General features: G+C 43.9%; 1 protein-coding gene across 6 annotated transcripts in view; it reads right to left on the bottom strand.

The window, feature by feature from the left end:
- MKX (mohawk homeobox) overlaps window positions 1–16120 on the bottom strand; it is a 69285-nt gene extending 53165 nt beyond the window's left edge. Inside the window, exons 1-5 of one of the 6 annotated variants that reach the window (XM_069546460.1) lie at window positions 15725–16120; window positions 13325–13591; window positions 11513–11672; window positions 2548–2701; window positions 1781–2116 (exon numbers count right to left, since the gene is read on the bottom strand). In XM_069546460.1, coding sequence (XP_069402561.1) covers window positions 1781–2116; window positions 2548–2701; window positions 11513–11672; window positions 13325–13512 — 838 coding nt within the window. In that variant the 5' untranslated portion in view covers window positions 13513–13591; window positions 15725–16120. Of the gene's footprint in view, window positions 1–1780; window positions 2117–2547; window positions 2702–11512; window positions 11673–13324; window positions 13592–13742; window positions 13848–14559; window positions 14780–15415; window positions 15577–15724 lie in introns of those variants that run through there. The other 5 variants (XM_069546465.1, XM_069546462.1, XM_069546461.1 and 2 more) reach the window with 5 other exon arrangements.
- Between the last annotated feature and the right edge of the window lie 9377 nt (window positions 16121–25497).

Genomic DNA, 25497 nt, shown 5'->3' with positions numbered 1-25497 from the left:
ATTTGGGAACTGAGTTTACTAAAAACCTTAATTTTTCCTGCATTAGCAGTCATTTAAAAGTTTTCTTACTATGAATTAACAATTCATGTGGATAATAGCAATTCACTTAATCCATACATTTGCATACAGTATATTGTCAAATGATTGTGTATAGTACTTTATAATAAGTTTTTAAACTATTATTTTAATCAAAAATATGTTGATTGCTATATCCTCTTTCTCACTTCCAACTTTAATTTGAGTTAATTTTTGCTTATTTCTTTTACTACTGACTTCAAAAAGCCAATTCTTGATTTATTTATCTGTTTTTTAGTCTTTATTTTACCATTTTTTGTTTTCTGTTTATTCCTTTATCAATTATCTGTACTTGAATGACTTGATTTTTTTTCCTTTTTCTGAAAATAAACATTCTGAATTATAAGTTCTGGTCTGGCCACACCAGTTAGGTATTAACAGATAGTTTGAACTTTTTTGTTTTTGGCTAATTTATCTTTTATTGTATGTTTTACTTCTTCCTAGACACAATTATTACTTACAAGCCTATGTATTTCCGAGCATCTGGAGATGTTTTCATTGTCAGATTTGGAGATACAAACAGAAAATGGGATTAAGTCATCAAAAATGTATTGCAACATCTTCTGAATCCTCATAGATAGTGTATCTTGTACATATTTATAGACACTTGAAAATCAGATTTATGACTAAATAACCTTAAGGATATATTCAGCAGACCAACTTTAAATGTCTTTATAAAGCTCTATTGTTTATATATCAGGCTTCTTGATATTCTAAGGACTCCGGGTAGTAGTACAGGCATAGTATTTAGCATAGAACCTAGTATATCACAAATATTCAATTATTGACTGGTGACAACATGTGTAACAATAACAGTAACAGCAGTCTAGCAGTAATTACACTCCTCAGACCTCTGGTGCAGGCTCAGCTGCACTGCTGATCTATAGAAGAGTCATTAGCTGTCTGTTCCTCGTCTGGGCTTTCTTATCTGTGACATAATACAGCTGGACTCCACGCTTCCTGAAGTTAATTCTCAGGGGAGCATTTCTAAATCTCACTGCCTGGCATTTTCAGGACGTGGACTCTACCTGTACCAGATATAGGGCACACACAATCCTTTGTCCTGAAGCAAACTTGCTCAAACACTCTTTACATGCAAAGCTCTGGGGGAATTGAAGTCAAGACAGAAAATTTTACCAAGCTTGCCACTCCATCTGAAAGCTGAGGACAGGTAGAAATTGATTCATTTTTTCTGAACTAAAAGTAAAGATTTCAAAGCTATTTATCAGCCCTACCTGTGCTTTTCAGAAATAAAAGTAAGATTTCCAAAGCAATTTAAGGCACTTTTCCTTCACAAACATCTCGCCACCCATGCTAGTTTATATTCATTTTCCATCAATATAAGCAATCAAATACTTTAAGAGAAAAGATAGAATGCAAAATATTCGCATGGCTAGTTACGATCTGGGACATTCCTCCATTATAATTTATTCTTAAAGCCAACATTTATCTCCTCTAAGTATGTTTATTGCTAAGACTGAAGATCTTCACTGAGGATGAAAACTTCCCAGTAGACCATCATCTGCTAATAAGCGTATCTGCTGATGAAGAACAAAATGAAAGGTTTCAAATTGAATTATGGGCCATATGTGCAAATCTGATATGCAGGCTATAAAAATTATGTCTTGACACCTGTAGAAAGAAGGCCATTTGCTGCAGCCTTCATTCTGCTTAAACAAGGTTATCACGAAAAGCACAGACTTACCTGTGCGGTAGACAAAGTTGCCTTCCGTTTCCGACGACGAGGGAGATACCAACTCTTCCTCAAACTCATTGGAACTAAAAGACCCCGAATGGTTTCTTTGCCTTGTCTTTCCCATCATGGCTGCATTTGTGACCATGACGTGTCTCAAAGAGTCGTTAAGGTAACGATTCAACAAGCTGCTCTTGTATTTGGGGGGCGATACGTAGTCCTCACTGGCTCGTGACTCTGGCCGTACTCCAGCCTTTATGACTGAGCTCTCACTTTTAATCACGGGATGGTGAACTGGATTACTATAGCCTCCGTCATTCATGTGGTTTCGTGGAGGGTTTTCTCCATCTAAGAAGGAAAATACCACTAGGTAGTTCTTACACGTACTTTTCCCCAGACACCCAATTGTTATGTTTAATGATTTAAAATATACATATAGGAAGAATATTTAAAGTATGTAAAGTTATCTTTGATATTTAGGATTAATTTTTAGGCTAAGAAAAGCAGGAATCTAAGTAATTTCTCCCTTTGGTATTTTAATGTTAATAAATGTCACAGAAAATGTTATTCTGACACATGATAAATCTATGAACAAGAGGAAACAGCCATAATCTGGTTGGTCATTTATAGTATTATAAAAGTCAAGTTAACCTGTGCAATAATAAAGAACCATTATGACAGCATTATGTTTTGTGGGATCGACCTTAGAAATAGGAATTGAGGTGAATGACTCCTTACAGAGGCAGAGTAAAGAAACCAAGATAAAAATATCAACAAACCTTCAGAACAGGAGTCATCACTGCTCACACTGAGCCGCTCAGCATTCCCTTGAACATACTTGTTGTATAACTTTATTCTTAAGGCCCAGCTTAAGTCTGGCTGTCGAACAGTATTCTTAAGCCGACGTCTTGCATTAGCAAACCAATTTGACACCTAAAAAGGTTTTATTTCTCAGTTAACACAACATAAAAAATTATCCATCATATAGTTACTTTCCCAGAAAGGACCTAAGCCTCTCTTATAATCTCTGATCATTACATATTCTCAGACATAACAGTACTGGAATTAATATCTGTTCATTCATTCATTCAACAAATGTGCTAAGCCCTCACTGTACAGACTGAACACTAGTACAGACTGTACACTATATCCTGGGAATAAAAACATATTAAAGGACTTTGCCCTAAAATTTTGAGGCTAGTAAGAGAGGTAGGAGAATACACAGATAACTCTAAAATCTATTCACTATTGCCAAGACATGGAAGCAACTTAAATGTCCATCAACAGAGAAATGGATAAGGAAGATATAGTACATATACACAATGGAATATTACTCAGCCATAAAGAAAGAAAAATGCCATTTGCAACCACATGGATGGACCCAGAGATAATCAAACTAAGTGAAGAAAGTCAGAAAAAGAAAGACAAATACCATATGATATCACTTATATGCGGAACCCAAAAAATGACACGTGAACAAAACAATGAAATAAAAACAGAATCAAGGAATACATATATTTATGTCTATAATGGAATACGTATATGTCTGTAACATATAAACAGAATATATATATACATGTCTGTAACATATAAACAGAATACATATATATGTCTATAACAGAATCACTTTGGTGTACAGCAATAATTAAGACATTGTAAATCAACTATAATCAAAAAAATAATTCTAATATAGGAAAGAAGGTAATTGGCTTAAGATGCATTAAAATAAAATGTTACAGCAGTGAAACAGAAGGAGGGGTTACTTTCATGTGACTCAAGAGTTCGTGAAACTAGACTTTGAAGGAATATGTCAGGGATAATGGGGGGGGAGAAGTATGTTTCCAGTACAGACTTGGAACAACAGAAATCAAATTACAGAGACATTATGGGAGGTAAATAAGAGAGAAGAATTAGAGATGTCGTTGAGTTATCAAACTTATGTAAGAAGAGAAGACAGTGCCATTCTGAGGAAGGAAGAATTGTTTGAGGGTGAAATGATGAGTTTGGTCTGGGAACATTTAGCTTGAGGTACCAGAAGAGCATACAGGTGAAATGTGCCAGTGAGAAAATAAAGAGGCCATCTGAGATTCAAGGGCAAGGAAGATCAGATTTGGGTCAAATGCACAGAAGTGAGAGCTGAGGTTGTGACAGTAGGTAGAATGAAAAGAAAGTCAAGGAACAAACCCTGGAAACCTCTAGCAATTAAGGAGGTAGCAACTGGCAAAGCAGAGAGAGAGCAATCAGACAACCAGAGAGAGAAAAAGGCAAATAACACCCAGCTTTAAGCTAAAAATTAAGTGCTTCTGAATAGGTGATGGCAAAGAAATGAATACTGTAAAATACAGTTAGTCCCATTGCTTTTGTTTAAGGTGCTGCTGGATTTCTGGAGGGCTTCCCTGGTGGCTCAGATGGTAAAGAATCTGCCTGCAATGCAGGAGACCTGGGTTCAATCCCTGGGTCGGGAAGATCCCCCAAGAAGGGAATGGTTACCCACTCTGGTATTCTTGCCTGGAAAAACCCTCGGATAGAGGAGCCTGGCAGACAACAGTCCATGGGGTTGCAAAGAGCTGGACACAATTTTGCAAAGAGCTGGACACAATTTCTAGAGGCTAAAATGACACTTGACATTTCTTTTTAAATATCATGTTCTCATCCAAATATATAGATATTAAAAACCTGAAAAGCCAATATTTGCCTTTAAAAGGATGAAATGTGGGAAGAAGATTATGTCTTTCTGTCAATTTTTTCTATAACATGATCCCACAGTATATTAATGGTTTGTGTGGTGGTACTTGCTCTGGAATTTCTTTCTTTTCTTTTTTTAATACTTAATCTATAAATACACCTTTTTTTGGGGGGGGGTGCATTACTCAAGTGTTAATTATTGAATGAACCTGTGGTGAATCCTACTTTTAAAAAGAAATCTATAACTCATTTTCTTTTTCCCCCCATGGGTAAAACAAGGTAGTCTATCCCAGTTTATATATACACAAACCATATCATACATAATACATATATTCAATTCATATATAATATACATATGTTCAATGTTAACCTACCTTTGTGTCTTAAGCAATGATGATTGTCCTCAAATTTATGAGCAGTGGTGTAACTACCTCACCATGGCATTTCAGAAGCCTTGGACACCACCAACCACTCTTCCTGCCAAACTGTGCTATTATTACTATGGTTTTAGCCCGACTTCAAATTCTCCATCTCCTCCAGCCTCTACAAACAGAAAACTCCTGGGGCTATTCATTCAACACATACACACTGAGAAGGTCTTGTATGCCATGGTGTTAAGTGTTAGGAATGAATAAACTTTGTCCCCTACACACACAGAAGGACTAGCAGTGAAGAGATTGATAATGGCACCCGGGTGAACCTGCACTATGGAGGTATGAAATGCCTGGTCAATTTTTTCTCAAACCTCTCTCGATTCTCCAGGTCATGGCCAAAATGTTCGTCCATGTCCTCGTCAGTACTAACTAGAACATTTAGAACATTATTTTTTGAACTTCCGTATCTTTCTTTCTGCCCACATGAATAGATCTTACAAACCGCCATCAAATTAAAGTGATGATGCACTGTTATGATTTAATTACTTAAATGATACTTAATTACTTAAATCATACTCAATCATACTCAAATCCTCACTCATTTCCTGGGCTTCCTTGGTGGGTCAGAGGTTCCCTGGTGCGTCTGCCTGAAATGTGGGAGACCTGGGTTCGATCCCTGGGTCGGGAAGATTCCCTGGAGAAGGAAATGGCAACTTATTCCAGTATTCCTGCCTGGAGAATCCCATGGATGGAGGAGCCTGGTGGGCTACAGTCCATGGGGTCGCAAAGAGTCGGACACGACTGAGCTACTTCACTTTCATCCTCCAACTGTAGTGTAACAGAAAGAGCCCTGGTTTCCTTTTTTGACTTTGCCAAAAACAGGCTGTGTGAGTTTAGATAAGTCATTCAACTTTTCAGAATTTCATGGTTCCTGACATCCTTGCCAGCTCTGGAAAATCCCATGGACGGAGGAGCCTGGTGGGCTATAGTCCATGGGGTTGGACACGACTGAGCAACTTCACTGTCACTTTTCACTTTCATGCATTGGAGAAGGAAATGGCAACCCACTCCAGTGTTCTTGCCTGGAGAATCCCAGGGACAAGGGAGCCTGGTGGGCTGCCATCTATGGGATCCACAGAGTCGGACACGACTGAAGCGACTTAGCAGCAGCAGCTGCAGTAGAAGCAGTCACTCTACTGAAATATTGAACACCTCATTTTTACATCATGTAGTTAGTTCTCAGTTCAGTTGCTCAGTTGTGTCCAACTCTTTGCGACCCTATGAATTGCAGCATGCCAGGCCTCCCTGTCCATCACCAACTCCCAGAGTTCACCCAAACTCATGTCCATCGAGTCGGTGATGTCATCCAGCCATCTCATCCTCTGTCGTTCCCTTCTCCTCCTGCCCCCAATCCCTCCCAGCATCAGAGTCTTTTCCAATGAGTCAACTCTTTGCATGAGGTGGCCAAAGTACTGGAGCTTCAGCTTTGGCATCATTCCTTCCAAAGAAATCCCAGGGCTGATCTCCTTTAGACAGACTGGATGGATCTCCTTGCAGTCCAAGGGACTCTCAAGAGTCTTCTCCAACACTACAGTTCAAAAGCATCAATTCTTCGGTGCTCAGCTTTCTTCACAGTCCAACTTTCACATCCATACATGACTACTGGAAAAACCATAGCCTTGACTAGGCGGACCTTTGTTGACAAAGTAATGTCTCTGCTTTTGAATATGCTATCTAGGTTGGTCATAACTTTCCTTCCAAGGAGTAAGCATCTTTTAATTTCATGGCTGCAATCACCATCTGCAGTGATTTTGGAGCCCCCAAAAATAAAGTCTGACACTGTTTCCACTGTTTCCCCATTTATTTCCCATGAAGTGATAGGACCAGATGCCATGATCTTCGTTTTCTGAATGTTGAGCTTTAAGCCAACTTTTTCACTCTCCTCTTTCACTTTCATCAAGAGGCTCTTTAGTTCCTCTTCACTTTCTGCCATAAGGGTGGTGTCATCTGCATATCTGAGGTTATTGATATTTCTTCTGGCAATCTTGATTCCAGCTTGTGCTTCTTCCAGCCCAGCGTTTCTCATGATGTACTCTGCATATAAGTTAAATAAGCAGGGCGACAATATACAGCCTTGATGTACTCCTTTTCCTATTTGAAGAGGACTTCCCTGGTGGTCCAGTGGTTAAGAAATCTGCCTGCCAATACAGGGGAAGTGGGTTCAATCCCTGGTCCAGGAAGATCCCACTAGTCTCAAGGCAACTAAGACCATGCATGGCAACTACTGAAGCCAGAGTATCCTAGAGCCTGTGCTCTCAAACAAGATAAACCACTGTAAAGAGAAGCCTGTGCACCACAGAGAATAGCTCCTGCTCACCACAACTAGAGAAAGCCCATGCATAGCAACAAAGACCCAGAATGTCTAAAAAAAAAAAAAAAGAAGAAGAAGAAGAATGCAGGACCAATCTGAGATTGTTTTGAAAATTTAACATTAGCCATAAGCCTTGCAGTTGATAACTGCATACATATCTCAGCAGACACATTCAATATTAAGCAAAAGCTATGTCAACACGGAGGCAAAATCTTGCAATATAGCAGATTTCACCAAATGATACATGACTATATGACAGGAATTTGGAACATCTACTATAAGTGTATGGCTTCCCTGATAGCTCAGTTGGTAAAGAATCTCCCTGCAATGCAGGAGACCCTGGTTTGATTCCTGGGTCAGGAAGATCTGCTGGAGAAGGGATAGGCTATCCACTCCAGTGTTGTTGGGCTTCCCTCGCGGCTCAGCTGGTAAAGAATCTACCTGCAATGTGGGAGTCCTGGGTTCTCTCTCACTGGGTTGGGAAGATCCCCTGGAGAAGGGAAAGGCTACCCACTCCAGTATTCTGGCCTGGAGAATTCCATGGACTGTACAGGCCATGGGGTCGCAAAGAGTCGGACATCTGAGCGACTTTCAATTCACTTCACTTCACTTCAGTTAAGTGAAGGGAGCATTAACATCCAATCACTAAATACAGTCTCAAACTCTACTTGCATTGCACTCTGTATTGTTATCTGAAAAAAAAAAATCATTTCACTCTTATAATCCAGAAAAAAATATTTTTTAAATATACATGCATAAGCAATGGGAAATATTGAAACCAGGTACAGCCCCCATTTGCCCTTCTTTGAAAAACTTCTTCAGAGTCAGTTATTGCCTGGGTAAGCTCCACATCCTACAATAACACAAAACCCCAATCACATACTTGTTATTCCACAATAAAGTTGTTTATATTTTGAGAGTAGAGAGTGTATTTTTACAATGTTTGAACAATAGTCAGTCATAGGAAATAAGCACAATGGAATTGTTTTGGTTGGTTAAAGTCAAAACACGTACACAAATCATCTTCCTGTTAATTTTTTATAAAAATCCTTATATCTTATTAGGAAGATAGCAGATTAATAACACAAACAGTTATAACTAATTAAGACAAGTTGACAAGTCTAGTGGGTAGAAAAAGATGAAGTTTGCGTAAATACCTCTCTCTGCTTCATCTTCCAGGGATGAACAAAATGTAGTCTTGTTTAATGTCCTTTAGAGCTTCTATTTATTGGAAAAAGTAACTTATGTGATCCTAAAACATTCCCTCCATTAAAGTTTCAGCTTTTTTGTTTCTAGGCTTAATGGAGATGACCGATCAGGTTTTATACCCTTCAGAGTAGCAAAATAAGGCAAAAGCACTTCTTATGAAAAGTTTGAGAGATTGACAACACAACCAAAAGGGAAATATTAAGTGTAAAAGAAATTTTCAAAAATATGACACTCTTATAGTTAATGAATAAATAACTATGCTGACAACTTAATATAAATTAGGAGAAGCAGAGACAAGAAGTATTATAATAAACAAAAAATACAGTCTGGAGCCAGAAATAAAGGAAAAATTCCATATTTGTCTATAGACATAAAATATGACATATTTCTAGATAAACCAAAAATAATGTCAGTTACATGCTTGTTCTGTAGAACCAGCATATATCATTAAATATAATTCATTCATTTTCTGCTGCTGTCCATGTATTTCCTACAATGACATAAATTTTCAAACCAGAATATCTTCCTCTGATTTCAAAACATTCTCCAGTTTTCAGAAATATGTCTGGGCAAGTCACATGGTGATTCCAGCAGTATTCCCCCATTAAAACCTATTCAAACACGTATGAACAGTTTACTACATGGAAAGTACTGGACTAGGGTGAAATGGGAAGACGAAGATGGATAAGACATGATCACTTGAGTGAATAGGAGAAATTGATTCAATGTGAGAACCTGACTCCTGAAACAAGTCTAATTTCCAGGGCTCAAAAAGCTTTATTCAGATCACAGCTTGACATTTTTCCCCCAGAAGTAAAAGGCATTGATATAATTTATTTGGTTTCCACAGAGCCAAAATTTGCTTTGGATGTTTAATACATGTTTGACTTATACAAACTCCTTATATTCATAAATATATATTTTTCTCTGATAGACATTCCATTGTGCCTAATTGAGAATAACTAGATCCAAACTGAATGCTATATAAGGGTCCCTTGGTCATTCTATACATTTTGAATTTTTCTATTTATCACTTTAATGTTTTAGAAACTAACTTCATTTACTATAAAACTTGAAATCATTAAATGGGTATCAATTATAATTATAAACAAGTATCTCTGCCCCATTAAAAAATTACATATTTGTGTGCATTTTATTTTCTGAAGACTATAGTGTAATAAAAAAAATTATGGCAAAAGTTTTCACACATTGAATAAAAACTTCATGTAAATTAGAAAAATGCAATAGTTTTACCAAGATCTTAACACAAAAAGAATTGTTAACTGCATTTGAATGACCATTTTAGGTAGAAAACAATTTGATTTTGTATTAAAAAATAACTATTTCTGTTGTAGTTCAAAAAACTATTGCACATAAAAATTTAAATGTCTCTGCTAATGACAAATACATTTCATGTTTTAAAATGTCCTAACTATGTCATAAACATTTTTTGCTTTCTGTCTGAAAGAATGGCAAGTATTAAATATGGAACTATATAATCAATAATCTAATGCTTTACTGTTGACATCAGAGTGAAATATTCATACAGCTCTATAAAGTAGTGTATTTTCAAAATAAATAACATACCAGTTTAAACTGAAATCTGAACACATGCATTTGTTTTCTTAAGTCAAGTTTTTCTGATTGGAATAATTTATTTAAAAACTAATTTTGAACATCACTAGTTTATGTTAAAATAAAAAATCATAGTTTTATGTTAAATGTATATTAAGCCAAGAACACTAAATTAATTTTCCCCTCCAGTGCTGCAGCAAATCACTATTAATACTATTGCCTGTTAATATAAAGCAAAACAGATGTTTTTCTCTACAATCATACTCTGAAAATAAGCAGAAAATGCATATTACAGTTTTAATAAGGCTGAATACAAGTCAATTTTCATGCTTTGTCAAACTTTCTAGTAATTCCTAAAAGGACAATCTTACACTCTGGAAAGAAATCTTTGTTATCTAATAGTTAAATATTCCCTTTTATTTGGGGGTTCTCACGATAACTTTCATGGAATGACCAAAATTTCACCATGCAGTGATGCAGTGCTACTATAATGCATGAGATTTCTTGGCTCATTTAGCGCCTCCTCCTCCTCCTTTTTTTCTCAGTTAAATGCTTTGTTTGATGCATAAAAGTTTATCTTACTACATTTATGAAAGAAAACTTGTGTGATGGAAAGAGCACTTGATATAGAATTACATTATTTCCAGGCCTTCCCTACCCCTAGGAACACAACTTCTTCCTGCCTTGATTACATCATCTACAAAATGCTGATAAGAGCTCTACCTATTTCCCCAAGCTTGTGATACGGTTATGGAGGGGAAAAACTTGTCCAATGTAATTCACTAGATTGGCAACAAACTCACACGCTTTCTCTACACTTGATCAAGTAACCCTACCATTTGAAATCTGCCTCTTCTTATCCTGAGTAGAAAGATAAACAGCCGCAAAACTGTGTGGATTCTAGCTAATGCTCTGGGTGTCATTTATTAAAAAAGAAGAAAAAGAAGAGAAAATCCCAAATCCACTTCTTGCCTTTCCAATCTACCTCCTAGCTCTGTCAGGAATGGTTAATTTAAAAGTTATCCTGTACTTGACCTTTAACATGGGGCCCTGATGTGGGGTGTCTTTCTGCCTGGCTTTCAAAGTGTGGTGTCGGGCCAGCAGCTTCAGCATCACCCCAAGAACTTGTTAGAATGCAAATTATCGTCCTCGCCCAAGGACTACTACAAACTCCGGGTGGGAGTCTGACGCGTACACAAGTTTGAAAATCACCGCGGGGCTAGTAGTCCCATCCGTAGCCATCTATACTTGTATAGAATCCGGACACCTTCTCCTAAGTCTGCACTTGACTTTTCACTGCCCTCCTTAAGGAACACCACACAATCCCTCCTGGACCAAACAGAGATAAGATGGGAGGAAACCCGGAGGCTCTTCCCGCATTAGAACTCTGCCCTGTGCCGCCTCGCATCATCCGGAGGAGGATCCGGACCGGCCGATCTCGGCCCGTCCTTTCCCAGCAGCGGGGAGGAGAAAGGCGGCCTGCGCCCCGGCCCCACCAAGAGAGGGGCAGGGGCTCGTGGCCCCGATTACCTGCACGAGCGTCATCTGCGAGCCGAGCGCCAGGAGAATCTTCTCGGTCTTGGTGGGATACGGGTTGTCGCGGTGCTTGTACAACCACTGCTTCAGGGGCCGCGCCATGTCCTGCAGGGCCTGCCGCTTGTGCCGCACCTTCCCGCCGTTCTGCCGGGCCCTGAGACAGCGGGAGAGGAGGGGCTGTGAGCCGCGCCCTCCTCTGCGACCCCGGGGGTCGTGTCTGCACGCGTCTCAGCCTGCATGGACCCCTGTCACACGCGCGCGGACGTGGAGGAGGCATTGGCGGTGCCAGAGGGCGGATGGCCAGGGAGTCACAGGACAAGGCCACCAGCTTTATACTGAAAGGGGGTGGGGGTGGAGAGGGGAGATCCTGAAGCCAGAGGCTGGAGGATTAGGTGGTCAGATCTGCTCAGCAGGGCTGTCCCCGCCAGGGGCCCTGGCCTCGCCGACCGTGTACAACTCTCCAAGAACGTTCTTTCAGGGATTCAAGCCCGCCGCTGGGGCTTCCCGTCGTCTGTGGTCAAAGGTCGCCACTGGACGGTGGGAATAAAGCGAGAAGGTGATGGCCGGCCCCTGCCCTTGCTCCTCTGCAAAATCTCCCTGTATCCTTGGATCCTCTGGGTAAAGGGGAAACTGTCCAAGGAAGGGTTTGTGGAGGAAAGATGCTGAACCGGAAAAAATAAACAAGTAACCCAAAACACTGTTGGGGACTTTTCACGACATAAGGAAGAGCTTAAAAGTATGGACAGGTCTGTCCCACCTGCTAAAGTAAAAAGACCTCAGGAAGAGCTTTTTTCCAAGGAGGGAGAACGGGCCGGGGCGCTGGGCCCTGCGCTCCTCTGCGGCTCCGGGAGGGGTCGCCGCGCCGCAGCCCGCGCGTTCTGGCCGCTCCGCGAGCACGCGCGCCTGCGCCGCAACCTCCAGGGCTTTTGCCTCTTTAAACTCTTTGAAATCCAATTCCATCCGTGAGGACTGGTAGTAACATTTTGACGAAACCCGATCTCTACTTCACTAACAGGCAACGCAGCAGAACAAGCAGCTGATGCAATCTCTCAGATGGACCGGCCAGCACGGCCGCCCGCCGCCCCTCCCCCGCCGCCCCACCCCGCGGGGCGCTCCCGGAGTCGCCCGGACGTGGCGGGGCCGCAGACGGCCTCTGCACCGGAGCAGCTGGCGGCCTGCGAGCTCTTGCGCGCCTCCCACCCCGCCCGCAGCCCTCAGCCGGCTAAACCGAAACCCAGGCCCGCGGCACCCACCCTCCGGGCTCGCGGCGGGCTCCGCCGAGCCGCGCACGCATCCTGGGCGTCCTGCGCAGAGCCGACCTTCCCAACACCTTGGCGGATGCAAGGCCCTGACGTGACACAAGATGGGGAAGCCCGCGGGGCTGGCCTGACCGGGGGAGCCCCTACTGCCTGACCCTGCCCGGTGCTCGTGCATCCCCAGCAGGCCTTTCTGCCTCATCCTCAGCCGCGCAACTGCATCGCGGTCCGGAGAGGGGCAGTCACCCCCACCCCCACCCCCATCCCTGAGGTCCAGGCTTCGGAGCACCCAGGGGCGCTTTCAGGTGACCTCCGTTTCCAGCGAGCCTCTTTTGAGCTATTCTGACGAATCGATCCCCCACCCCACCCCCATACTTAGAACTAGTATCTTAAAAGGAGAGTGCGTGAAACCGGGTGGCGGAGACCTGTCCTCCCAGGAAACTCTGGGCCCCTCACCCGCAGGCCCGGGTTGCCACCAACGCGCCCCCGTCTCTCTGTCCCCACCTCTCCCGGCAGCCGGCGGGCAGGGGCCCCGGGAGAGTGAGCTTACCCGGTCCTCCGGTGTCTCAGGCCCAGGTTGTCCTTGAGGGGCGGGCCGTCCGTAATGCCCACTTCGGGGCGAGCGTGGGGACTGTCCAGGACGCCGCCGTAGGGCCGGCCGCCCCGATCCCGCTCCGGAGCCCCGCGGTCCTCAAAAAGCACCGCGCCGCTGAGCTTGTTAAAGACGATCGTGTTCATGGCGCGGGCAGGCAGGGGCGCGCGGCGCGGCCGCAGCGCCTTGGGACCGGGCCGCCAGGAGCTCCGCAGGGCTCAGGTTCTAGGAGATAAAGATGAATCACATTACTCGCTGAGAGTGCTCATACTCCGGAGCGTCCCGAGTCCGAAGCTGGCCTTGGCGCGGGGCTGCGGAGCCCAGGGGAGGAGCGACGCCGCGGCACCTGAACCCGGGGACTGCCGCCTTCCCCTACCTGGTTACATCGCTCCCGGGTAACCCGGGTCACCGCCCCCGAACACTCCCGGGACTGGTACCCACCCTCCTCTCTGCCCCGGCTTCCCAGCCCGCAAGGAATGTCAGCCAGAAACAGTTTACCCGCCTGACAAAGGAAAGTGATTCCTAAACAAGCCTTCCAGAGTTGGTTTTAATCTGGATGAAGCACACTCCGGAAAGCGTGGGAGGACAACGCGGGGCCGTGCGTGATTATTCAATCAGAATCGGAGACTAAAGCCTCCCAGAGCTCCCACTCGGGCTCGTCAGGAAGGGTTGGAAGAAAGGAAAAATTGGGGGTAACACGAACGACCGCATCAGCCAGTTAATGAGTCCCAGTGCATAACAGGATTTCAGGGATTTGCTTGTTTGCTAGATCCTGGGTGGTTTGGCTGAAACCTCTGCGTCCTTTTTTTTTTTTTTCCAGCTACAGCTCCTGGCGGGGGGGGGAAGGGGCGGTGAGGGCAGGGAAAGTTAGCAGATTCCACAGATAGAAAGTTAAGTGGCCTCAGGGAGTTAAGCGGCCCTCCCTCGAGGTTCCTGCCACCCCTCCCGCTGCTCCGGATGCGCAGGGTTCGGGCAGGTCAAAGGCGCCTGAGTCCCGGCCCTCCAGAGCTGGTTGTCAGCGCTGTCCTTTTCCGCAGCGCGGGCGCGAGCCGCGAGCTCGGAGTCCTTTCCCTCCCATCCCTTTCTGGGGTCTCGGGAACCATTGCAGAAGTTGCAAAAGGTGTTAAAAGAGCGGGGGAAAGGCGTCGCGGTCCGCGCTCCATAGAGCCTGCGGGGAAAAGTCCGTAGCTCACCTCCCGGGTCGAGACCGCTGGGAGCCTCTGCCCACCGCGCGTGAGCCTCGCGGGCCGGTCTGCGCCGCCCGGGAGCAGCCGGGTGGCTGCCCGGAGGCGCGCAGCCGCCCCTGGCAGCCGCACCTCCTCGCCTCGCGCCTGGTGAGGAGGAGGGTACAGCTCGCGTGGCTTCCGAGCCGCCCCCGCTTCGCGATCCGAGTCCCCTCACCCCGTCCCGCCCGCCACCCCCAGGCACACACGCCGGGTGCCCACGCTCGCCAACGCCCCCGCCCCGCCCTCGGGCCACCGCAGCAGCGGCCACGCGCGATGTTTAGGGTCGTGACCGCAACGGTTAAACTTCAGCTTGCGGGCAGTGTTCGTGGAGAGGTGGAGTCAGACCTCTGCCGGCTGCCGGTTGTACGGCAGGGCCGAGCCCTCCCGCGCACGCAGGTACGTCTGGGGTTCAGACAGCCTCAGCGAGCAGCGGGGAAAGCGGACATTCGCGCTCGCAGCCCACTTTCCCCTATCCGGAAGCGCCTTGTTTTTCTTTTACAATCTGTGCGCTTAGTGATTTGCGTCCAGGCTGCTCTGTTTGGGAAGCACACTCGTTCCCGGCCCGCGGTCTGTCCCCACCTCAGCCCTGTCCCTCTGTGTGCGACGGCGTGTTTTCCCTGGCCATTGCGCCGCGAGGTTCGCCTTGCCGACCCTCTCCGCTGCCCCAAGCCCGTAGGTCCCCACTACAGATCCCAGCGCGGCAAAGGGCCGAGAGCTGGGTCCCCGACGTCAGGGGTCGTGTGAACTGCCGCTCCTAACCCTCCCCGGGGGGGCCCGCGCGGTCCCCATTGCCGCCTCTCGGATCCCGCGCTTCCCCACTTACCCAGATTCACTCTACTGTGGCTTGGGGAGAGCCCTCCCTTCGGATCCGCCTCGCCCAACCCCCGCGAACGATTTTAAGCAAAGGGGGCGCAACCAGGTGGGCTTTCCGACTCCTCGCAGACCCTCCAGCCAGCCTCGGCCGCCTCCACCCCCCCACCCCCCTCCCCGGCGCGTCCCCGAAGGACCTCAGAGGGAGGTGGGGGAAGGGCCGGGAGCTCAAAGCGCAGGGCGCAGAGGGAAGGGGCTGCTAAAGAGGGGAGGGAGCCTCCCTTCCCGCGGCCCTGCGCGGGGACGGCGCGGCCCGGTCTACCTGTCGCGGTGGGGCCCGCGGCCGGCGGCAGAGCGGCTGGCTCTCCCGCGTCGAGGCTAGACTTGCTCCCATCCCCGCCGCATGTTTTCCGCGCGGGCTCCGGCGCGCTCACCGCCGCCACCGCCAGCGTCGCGGCTTTATTTACCCGGACCGGCGCGCGCGGCCCGGGAACAGGAATAGCGAGGCCTTCTCATGTTTCCTGACTGCCCAGCCCAGCCGGCGAACATCCTGCGGGCGCGGTATACACGTTCCCGGGCCAGCGAGAGGAAGCCACCGCAGGGACCTCTGTTAACCCTCGCCGCAGAGGAGCTGCTGCAGCCGGTGCCGCCGGGGATCCCCAGGCCCGAGATTCCTATCCAGTCAGGCCCGGCTCCCAGATCCCTCGGCCTCGCAGGAAGAGAGCAAAAGAGGCGATTTCCTTCTCCCTTCGGGGAGCGATTGGAGAACATGCAGTAGCTCCCGGCTCAGGCTCTGGAGCCGAACGGCTGCGGTGCGCATCCTGTGTCCTCGCTGGCCGGAGCGCCGGAAATTTCGCCACGCGTGGCTAGGCAGAAGAGGGCCCTGCGACGCGCCCCCCACCCCTGTTTTTCCCCTCGCGATGAGCTGGAGTGAGGTTAGCTAGAGCTCGGTTTGTGCCTCTAACGCGTGAGAGCGGATCGCAGAAGGTGTTTGTGCCCTTTTCTCGTGTCCTTAGGCTTCTGCGGTCCTGGCTGCCTCCAAGCCAGACACGAGTCACCTTCCAGGGCCAGCGCTGGAGAAGAGGGAGGCAAGGCGGGGTCAAGGCGGGCCCAAGTGCGCAACCCACGGCGACCCAGGTGTGGAAGAGGCGGCGAGTGCGGGGCCAGGACCTGCGGGGAGCAAAGGGGATGGAACTCGGAAGGACCCCGAGCCTGGCCACAATGCAAGGAGAGAGAGACTCCTATCAGATTCTCTTACAGGTGAAATTTGCCTTCCCACCATCGCCTCAAATATGAGAGGAGCGAAAGCTGTAGTTTAGGTACTATTGAAGTTGGGGCTTCTGGCAACCTGTATGGTCCCCACGACGCGGCGCGCGTTCTCGCCGCGGGCCCTACTGCGGCAGCGACGCCTTTCATTCTTTTTTTTTTTTTAAAGAGCGAAAGTAGATTTCCCCCAAGCCTGAAAGTTATGACATCATTTGTTCTTTTCTCGCCTAAAGGTGGCTGGCCAGCCTGGCGCGGTGGCCCACCCAAGCCTCTTCCTTTTAATGTGGCTGGAAGTGGTTAAAACGTACATTAAAGCCATTGTTTCCAGCACTGGTCACCCCCGAATTTTCCATTATGTTATCCCCTGAAATACGCGACTGTGCCCCGGTCTAAAGCAGACAGGGGCGATGGTTTAAATTTGTGTGCATCCGGCAGACAAATAGTATCATTTGTTCCCGTTTCCAGATGCGTTTGTGGCACTCTCGCATCTTGCCCTGAGCGCTGCACTTGACTTTTGTGGGGTGGGTTCAGTGTAGTCATGGGTCTACAGACCTCGCAGTGGGGACTTGAAGTCAGGGATACACCATAAAATTCGAGCCACTGACTTGCAGGGAGTAAGTTTCACAACAAAAGCAGATCCAGTTTATAATTCATAGGAAGAAGAGGCTGGTTCTCTTCAAAGAACTGTGTGACTGATGGTGGTCATCAGCCATATATAATGGAATTGAATCGGCTGTAACACGCCCCTCTGATATATATTTTGGTCAGCTGTGCTGGATAAGGCACCAGGCATGCATGCAGTTGCTTGCAATTTCACAGTATTCTACTGCTTACCTAACTGTTTCTTGTAGTATTTAGTCTAGTAGAGGACAAGTAAATTTCATTGTTTAGTCTTAACTGTATTTACTCAAATGTAAAATGTATTTGAAGGATTTTGACTTTTTGAGGCATTTTTACATGTAAGATCATTATAAATCTGATATACACAGCAAAAAGTCTTTCTGCAAAATGTTTTTCATTTGTCATAGGAATAACATACACCTCAGTCTTAAGTCACTGAAAAATTAATACATGGTAATTCCTTTAGATTGTAGCCTAATCATTGGAATCCATTTTAAAAATGGAAAAGAACAGTGGAAGGTCCATTTTAAAGTGAAATAGTGTGGAAAATCCCTCTCTAATATACAAACGAGTGTATACTGTGTAATAGACCAGAATTTTATTTTTGCAAGTGTCATCTTCTATGCAAGAGAGAAATTCCTTCTTTTAATCCACAGTCCAGATGCACTTGTCATCTTAAATTTCACCTTTTTCTAAAATGAATTTTACTCAGTTTCTTATGCTATATTCCAATCTCCAGTATATGAAATACTGTTTTATAATCCTCAGAAGTAAAACTTTTAGTCTTAGAAAGAACTATCAGAAGATTTGAGAAAGTGTGTGTAGTTTGTGGATACTGGCCACATATGCGGGAAAAACTGAAAACTTAGGCCACAAGTCACAAAACTTGAACCCTAATCTTAATTCTAATTAACCTGATGTTGGTTTAGCCTGAATTTACTGAAGTGTAAAATACAGATTTTAAGTTTTCCACAAACTTGCCTTATGCTACTAAGATTTTTTTTTTATGTGCAAGTAACAATTGCTATTGCTAAAACTAGAAAAATGTTAAGTAAGAGCATTTGGCAGAAATCTTAATCCATCCTATTGAACTTTGAGTGTAATTATAAATGTAAGTAATTTGAACTTTCTAATAAAGAAAAAAATAAGAAGCCTTCATTATAAGCCTTTTGGTTTATTACCAAGGAACCTGACATTTCAGAACAATTATTGGTCAAAGTTTTTGAAACTAATATTGCTTTTAAACTCTCTTTCAGTTATTACTTATAAGCAATGTAATGAATTGCAAAGCCAGGGAATGACTGTTGCTCCCCAGCCAAATAGTATAAAGTGGTAAATTTATAAACAAATAGCCAGACCTCCTCACACTTGGCCAGTTTGACTTGTAAAGATACACGCTGGAGTGCATAAGTAAAATAACAGAGCAAGCATCGAGAGAACCAGCTGTAGAGACATCCTGAGCAAACTAGGAGAACAAACGCATCCCATTTTTGCTTTCTTTATAATGTAACTCTTAATGGCATACACAGCACAGAATAAACTCCCTCAGAGAGGGCCTTCTCCATAAATGCACTCTCAAACATCAAAGAAAAGAGTACAAGTGAAAGTTCCTCTTCAGCCAGCTCCACCCAGTCACATTTCTGAGAGGCAACAGCCAAGAGGTGGCCATTCTTTTAAACTTTTTCTCCATGTAGTGACATACACAAATATAACCAGATCGTTGTTTTGTTTTATGAGTTTTTGAAATAAATGAGACCGTACTTTACATATGTGTACGTACACACACACACAATAGTAAACTAAAACTTGCTTCTTCACTCAATGATTTCATAAAGAACTTTCATGCCGGGTCCATATAAATGGAACTCCACCTTTTTAACTGGTATGACATGCACCATAATCTGCTTATGCATTCTCCTAGGAACTTAGTCTTTTCAATTTTCACTATTATAAACATTAAATACTCTTGTAGGGGACTCTTTCTGCATGTATGTGTTTCTCAAGGAATAACTACACAGAAGTAGCATTGCTCGACTGGGGGAAACAGGATTTAAAAATTTCGATAGGTCCTTAGAAATTTCCCCCCAACTTATACCCCCAGTCTTCTCCCAACTTATACCCCTACAATGTTTCCATTTCCTCACATGCTGCATAGCATTTCATATGTTTGGTTTTCATCACATTTGTCTGTATGATGAGTAAAAAAAGGTCTCATTGTTTGAGAGACTTTTCATTAATTTATAAGCCATTTGTATTTCTTAGTTGAAGAAATGTGCTTATATCCTTGTTAGATGCTTATTCATTTATAAAAAGGTTCTTTAAAGAACATTTTTCCATGAAATATATAGTTTATATATTGACAATGTGAATTAAGAAGACTGCCTTTTACCTAATTTGGTTTTTGTCTTCGGTTTAAACATGGACACAGGTCAATAGAGGGCTTCCCAGATGGTGCTAGTGGTAAAGAACCCGCCCACCAATGCAGGAGACATAAGAGACATAGGTTCAATCCCTGGGTTGGGAAGATCCCCTTGAGGAGGACATGGCAACCCACTCCAGTATTCTTGCTTGGAAAATCCCATGGACAGAGGAGCCTGGTGGGCTACAGTCCATAGGGTTGCAAAGAGTCAGATACAACTGTAGCAACTTAGCAAGCATGCAAAAGTCAATATTTTCTTCTAATACTTCAAAAAATGGTTTTCACTCAGCTCCTTAATCCTTTTGGGATGAATTTGCATGTGTTGTAAGGGAGGACTCAAATTTGATTTTTTTTTCTTCTCCAGTTGAATGGTCAATTATTCCTATGGAATTTATGAAAGAGCTTTCCCCCCCATCAATTTGAAATAACTATTCTCATATATGTGGTAAATTCCTTTCCATATGTAGATTGATCTAACAAGGTTTTGAGAGATGTTACACCCAATAGACTGTAATAAATTTAATCTTCAAATTTTTAAAATCGTCTTGGGCTCCCCAAACTTTCAATATTATTCTGTTTCTAATTTCAGAACATGTCAAGTATTAGAATAGTAATATGGGCAGCCTGGTTATGGTTCTCATTTAGAAGGCTAATTCAGTACTGTTCTAGAATGAAGCTGCCGGTTTTGGGTTTTTGTTTGTTTTTTTTTTTCCTGTCTTCATCCTGCTAAGAAACAAGAGAGTAATTTCAGGCAGCCATATTCTCTAGGATAGAATACAGCTGATTGGAGCTCTCCAAACATACCAAGTGATAACCAACCACCAGCAACATAACATTTTTTGTAAAAGTGATGAGTCCCTGCCATCAGTGATTTGAAAAAAGAAACTTCATCTTTTTTCTTACATAAATACTTATAGAATGTGAATTAATGCCCCCCCTCCAAACAGCACATCAAGAAGAGGACCTTTGATAGGATCGCAAATTAGGCAAGTTCACTTGGACAAAAATGCAAAAATTTTATCACTGCAATTAAAAAAATATTACGTACATACAAGTACAGAAAATACTTGTAATAAGCAGTCAGCAGAGCTGAGATCTGGGTGAGTTCATGTCTTCTTCTACCTCATAGAACTTGAGACAGGACTGGAAGTTAACTCTGGAGCCCTAACTGAGGCTTCATCTTTTCTCTTGATTCCAGAATATTTTCTGTCTTTACTGCATGGGTCCTGAGGAGAACCTGGAAAACATTTTGTCCTCAACATGTGCATTGAAATATGAGAATTTCTTGTAGAAGTTCTAGCTTAAAAATCAATTTGCCTTCACATCAAAAAGTGGCCATTTTAATAAATATCGTGAAGACTTTTCATCATAAGCAAGGATGACTCTCCATATTTGGAACCTAAAATGGACTTTTAGGCACTCAATAGATTTTAAGATTTAATTACAATCCATACTCCATGGCTGTATCAAGTTTTTGGTTCACTCCACCCCCTCCTCTATCCACCCTCCCTGCTTTCACTTTCAGCCTCCTTGTTTTCATCTCTGGGTAGAATCTTTCTTAAAAAATTTATTGGATGATTTACATGGGTGATTTACAGTGGTGTGTTAGTTTCTGCTGTACAGCAAACTGTGTAGGATACCTGAATAAGTTCACCCAAGGAAAGCTTGTGAACAAAACTGATATGTGCAATTTCTGCTTACCATGCTGAAAAAGAAATTTCGTTTGCCCTTCTTTTTAATTGTTCTTTGTTAAGGAGGGCTGGGGCATGGATGTGGGAGTGGCCTGAATCTGCCAATCAGAAAACAACCTCTAAAATGGGGGAGCCAGGGGCAAGATGAAAAGAACCTGGAGCCTTGGATGGACCACCTGAGTTAGAGCTCCCTGGCCTGGGCTCAGCATACTATGTCTGTAAAAGGCCAGATAATAAATGCTTTAGGCTTTGTAGGTCATAACCTCTCTGTTCTATTTTGCCATTTGTAGTCCAAAAAGTAGCGGTAGATAATACTTGACTGTGAATGAGTTGTGGGTCAGTGTTCCTGTAAAAGTTTATTTAATGGACACTGAAGATTGAATTGTATAAAGTTTTCATGTGCCACGAAATATGCTATCTTTCTTTTTTTTCCCCCAGCCATTTAAAGATGTGGAAACTACTCTTACCTTAGAAACAGACAGCAAACTAGATTTGAGCCCAGGTGGGCTTCCCTTGTAGCTCAGTTGGTAAAAAATCTGCCTGCAGTGCAAGAGACCAGGGTTTGATTCCTGGCTTGGGAAGATCCTCTGGAAAAGGAAATGGCAGCCCACTTCAGTATTCTTGCCTGGAGAATCCCATAGACAGAGAAGCCTGGCAGGCTACAGTCCATGGGGTCCTAAGAATCAAGACACAACTTAGCGACTGACTAAACCACCACCATGTTTGTTCCCCTTCCCCCTCTCTCCCCCCACTCCACCTAGGCTACTGAGCTCTGGACTCTACTGGGAGACAAACTTCCTCTTCTTTAAGTTGCTATATTAAAGGAACTTAGCCAGTACCCTATGTAATACACTCCTCTGCAAAGATGATCTTAGTTACCTTGAGTGAACTTGGAGGAGTGCTTTTTGCACGACTAGAAGCTGCCACAAACAAGAACTGGAATGGAGATGGAGTGACAAATTGCTTTCTCTTCTCCTCTCCTACGAACAGGCTGTGTGTTTAGAGAATCAGTCTAATTACTCGCACAATAGTTTTGAGGCTATGTACATTTTAAATTTTAAGTGTCTTTTAAGGTATTGATATTTGACTTTTGATGCGTGTTTTTTGTAGTCATGTACAATAGTGATTAATTGATAAGAATGACTATTTCTGGCTTAGCCCTCCCCTACCAAAAAAGTCCCACAAAATTTGAACTGTTTTTTCATTGTTTTCTTTTTTAATAATCAGCAGTCAATATTTATGGGGCACCTGTATGCAAAATCCTGCCAACAACTGCATTAAATTTACTTTAAAAGACGTGATCCTTGCCTAGCTTTCAGACCTGTTAAGAAAACACAGGGAGACATACCTACCTCATCTCAAAAGTTTTAGAGTGTCTGATATAAAGATCGCTTGAATCCAGTAATCTGCAAATCATCTGTGGAAACACATGAGGGACCTTGAAGATGATAGAAGGGCCATTTGGTGTGTCTGCTAAAAATTTTGTAACCATATTACAGACAGTCCTTCCCAAAAACATGCAAAAAGAGATCATTATTTCAGAAATTTGATCCTGATTGAAAAACAGCATCTTGACCTCTTACATCAGACTTTTTCTAGGTGTATGCCCCAAACCTCTGGGTTTCAGGAGAGAATTTTAGGGCTTCTGTTGAACAGCAACAACCAAAACAGTAAGAATAAATAAATATACTGAGGTTAGCGCACCATCTTTCTTCCTTCCCATGTCCAGGCCTCTTTAAACCTTCCTCCACTTTTACACTTTTAGGAAAAGTGTTGAAGAGAGAGAGAGGTTGCAGGGGAGAAGTTGTAACTCTGGCCAATATGTCTGGGCCACAGAGCCACAGGAAAGCAGCTGCACCTTGGACTGTGTTTGTGGCCCTGAGTAATTCTCTGTCTCTTTGTTTTGATGTTCATTGACCTTCCTGAAGTGGGCTTTGATGTTGTGTTGTTTAGTTGCTAAGTCATGTCCGACTCTTTTGCGACCCCATGCACTGTAGCCTGCCAGGCTCCTCTGTCCATGAGATTTCCCCAGGCGGGAATACTGGAGTGGGTTGTCATTTCCTTCTCCAGGGGATCTTCTCGATTTAGGGATCAAACTGGCATCTCTTGCATGGACTGGGGGATTCTTTACCACTGAGCCAGCAGGGAACCCCTTTGATGTTGTAGGCTATCACAATACTGCTCAGAAGGGAGCTTGGGCTGGGAGAAAGGGAAAAGGCAAAAGATGTCAGGCCAATTAATTATTCTGTTTAAGTGACCTAAAGTCTAGGATAAGGGGAGCCTTACAATAGACAAATAGCCCAGATTTTTTTTTTGGACCTGCAGTAGTGGTCCGCTCAAAACATATGACCTCATTTTCAATAACTTGGATGGACATGGAGGGTATTATAATAAGTGAAATAGGTCAGATAGAGAAACTGTTCGATATCATACGTGGTATCTAAAATATAAAACAAAGGAATGAATAACAAATTGGAAATAGACTCAGATAACACTAAACAGAGAATGAGCTAGTGGTTACCAGTGGGGAGATGGCAGGTAAAGGGATGAGACGGGGTAGGGTATTAAAAGAAGTACAAATTACTATGTATAAAATAAATAAGATATAAGGATATATTGTACAACACATGGAATATAGCTAACATTTTATAATAACTTTAGATGAAGCATTATCTATAAAAATATTGAATCATCATGTTGTATACCTGAACCTAATATAATATTGTACATCTACTACACTATAATTCTTGAAAAGACATATGTCCTAATACTACTCCTTCAGATCTTTTAAATGAGGGCATAATTAAGAATATTTTTATTTGCCCTTACTACATGAGATGGTTAGATAGCATCATCGACTCAATGGACATGAATTTGAGCAAACTCCAGGAGATAGTGAAGGATGGGGAAACCTGGTGTGCTGCAGTCCATGGGGTCGCAAAGAGTCGGACACAATTGCGACTGAACAACAGGAACGCATGCTCCCACACTCTTCTAGGAACCCAACCCATATAATTCTCACAGCCATCCTTTGGGGAAAGTACCCATTTGTATCCATCTTGTAGAAGAGGGGTAGAGGTGCCCTACGTCCCTAGTTGGTAACTGGCAGAGTCAGGATTTGAGTGGAATCAGGCAGATACCAGAGCTTGTTTGCTGAGTCGCCCAGCTCAGACTAACCGCTTCTTTGAAGGTCCATAGGCAGGACAGAGAAAAAGAGCTGTAAACACTTGCTGGATAATTGTAGGCACAGCTAACTGTGTGGTTGCACATCTTCTGACTCCTCACTGAACCACACGGCATCTGAGGCCACCGTGTTCTTTTTCCCTTCTGTCCATGGCCTTTCTCCTGCGTGGGGAGAATGTGGACTCTCAGTGTCACCCAGATATGACGTCCCACGGCTCAGACATGGTGGTGAAAAGGCTGTAGGTCACATCAGTCTGCCTGTGTGAGCTCACTCAAAAGGCAGTGACTTCTGCATCTTCTGCAGGTTCTCTAAATCCAGGGAGGCTCCTTCCCATTTTGGTATTGAAGTGGTTCAACAATGAAAAACAGCATGCTTTAGAACAGCCGCAGTAGGCTGGAACGTTGTCTGTTACAGGAGTGGGCACAGCACGGTTGAAAGTGGCCTATCTTGAGTGCGGTTAAAGCCCAGCAGCTTTGATTAAGAAGCTTTGGTTAAAATGACAGTGGTCCTTACAACTTCCTAACCCTCGGCTTGCTGTTTTGTCTCTGTTATGTTTTGTTTTGTCTTGTTTTCCTTTGTCAGGCCTGCCTCTAACATTTGCAGAGCCCACGGCAAGAGTACAAATGAACGCCCACAGACCATATGTCTAAATATTTAAAAGTTATAAAATCAGCTAAAACACAGTTAAATAAAATATGTTCCATCCTTCTACCTTGACAAATATACCATCATGGTGAAAAATGGAAAACTATGTAAAGTTATGGCTTTTGTTGGGAAAATATCAAAGACAAGTAAGCGTAATTGTTATTGCATATGTCTGGGTGTTTTGTTGTTGGGCTGGAAATGTTTAGATGAGTGATGAAATGAAAGAGAAATAATTCATAATCTACTATTTATCCAATTGAATTGATTTT

This window comes from Ovis canadensis, chromosome 13, assembly GCF_042477335.2.
Source record: "Ovis canadensis isolate MfBH-ARS-UI-01 breed Bighorn chromosome 13, ARS-UI_OviCan_v2, whole genome shotgun sequence".
Taxonomy (NCBI): Eukaryota; Metazoa; Chordata; class Mammalia; order Artiodactyla; family Bovidae; genus Ovis; species Ovis canadensis.
This window is presented reverse-complemented; position numbering and strand designations above follow the sequence as displayed.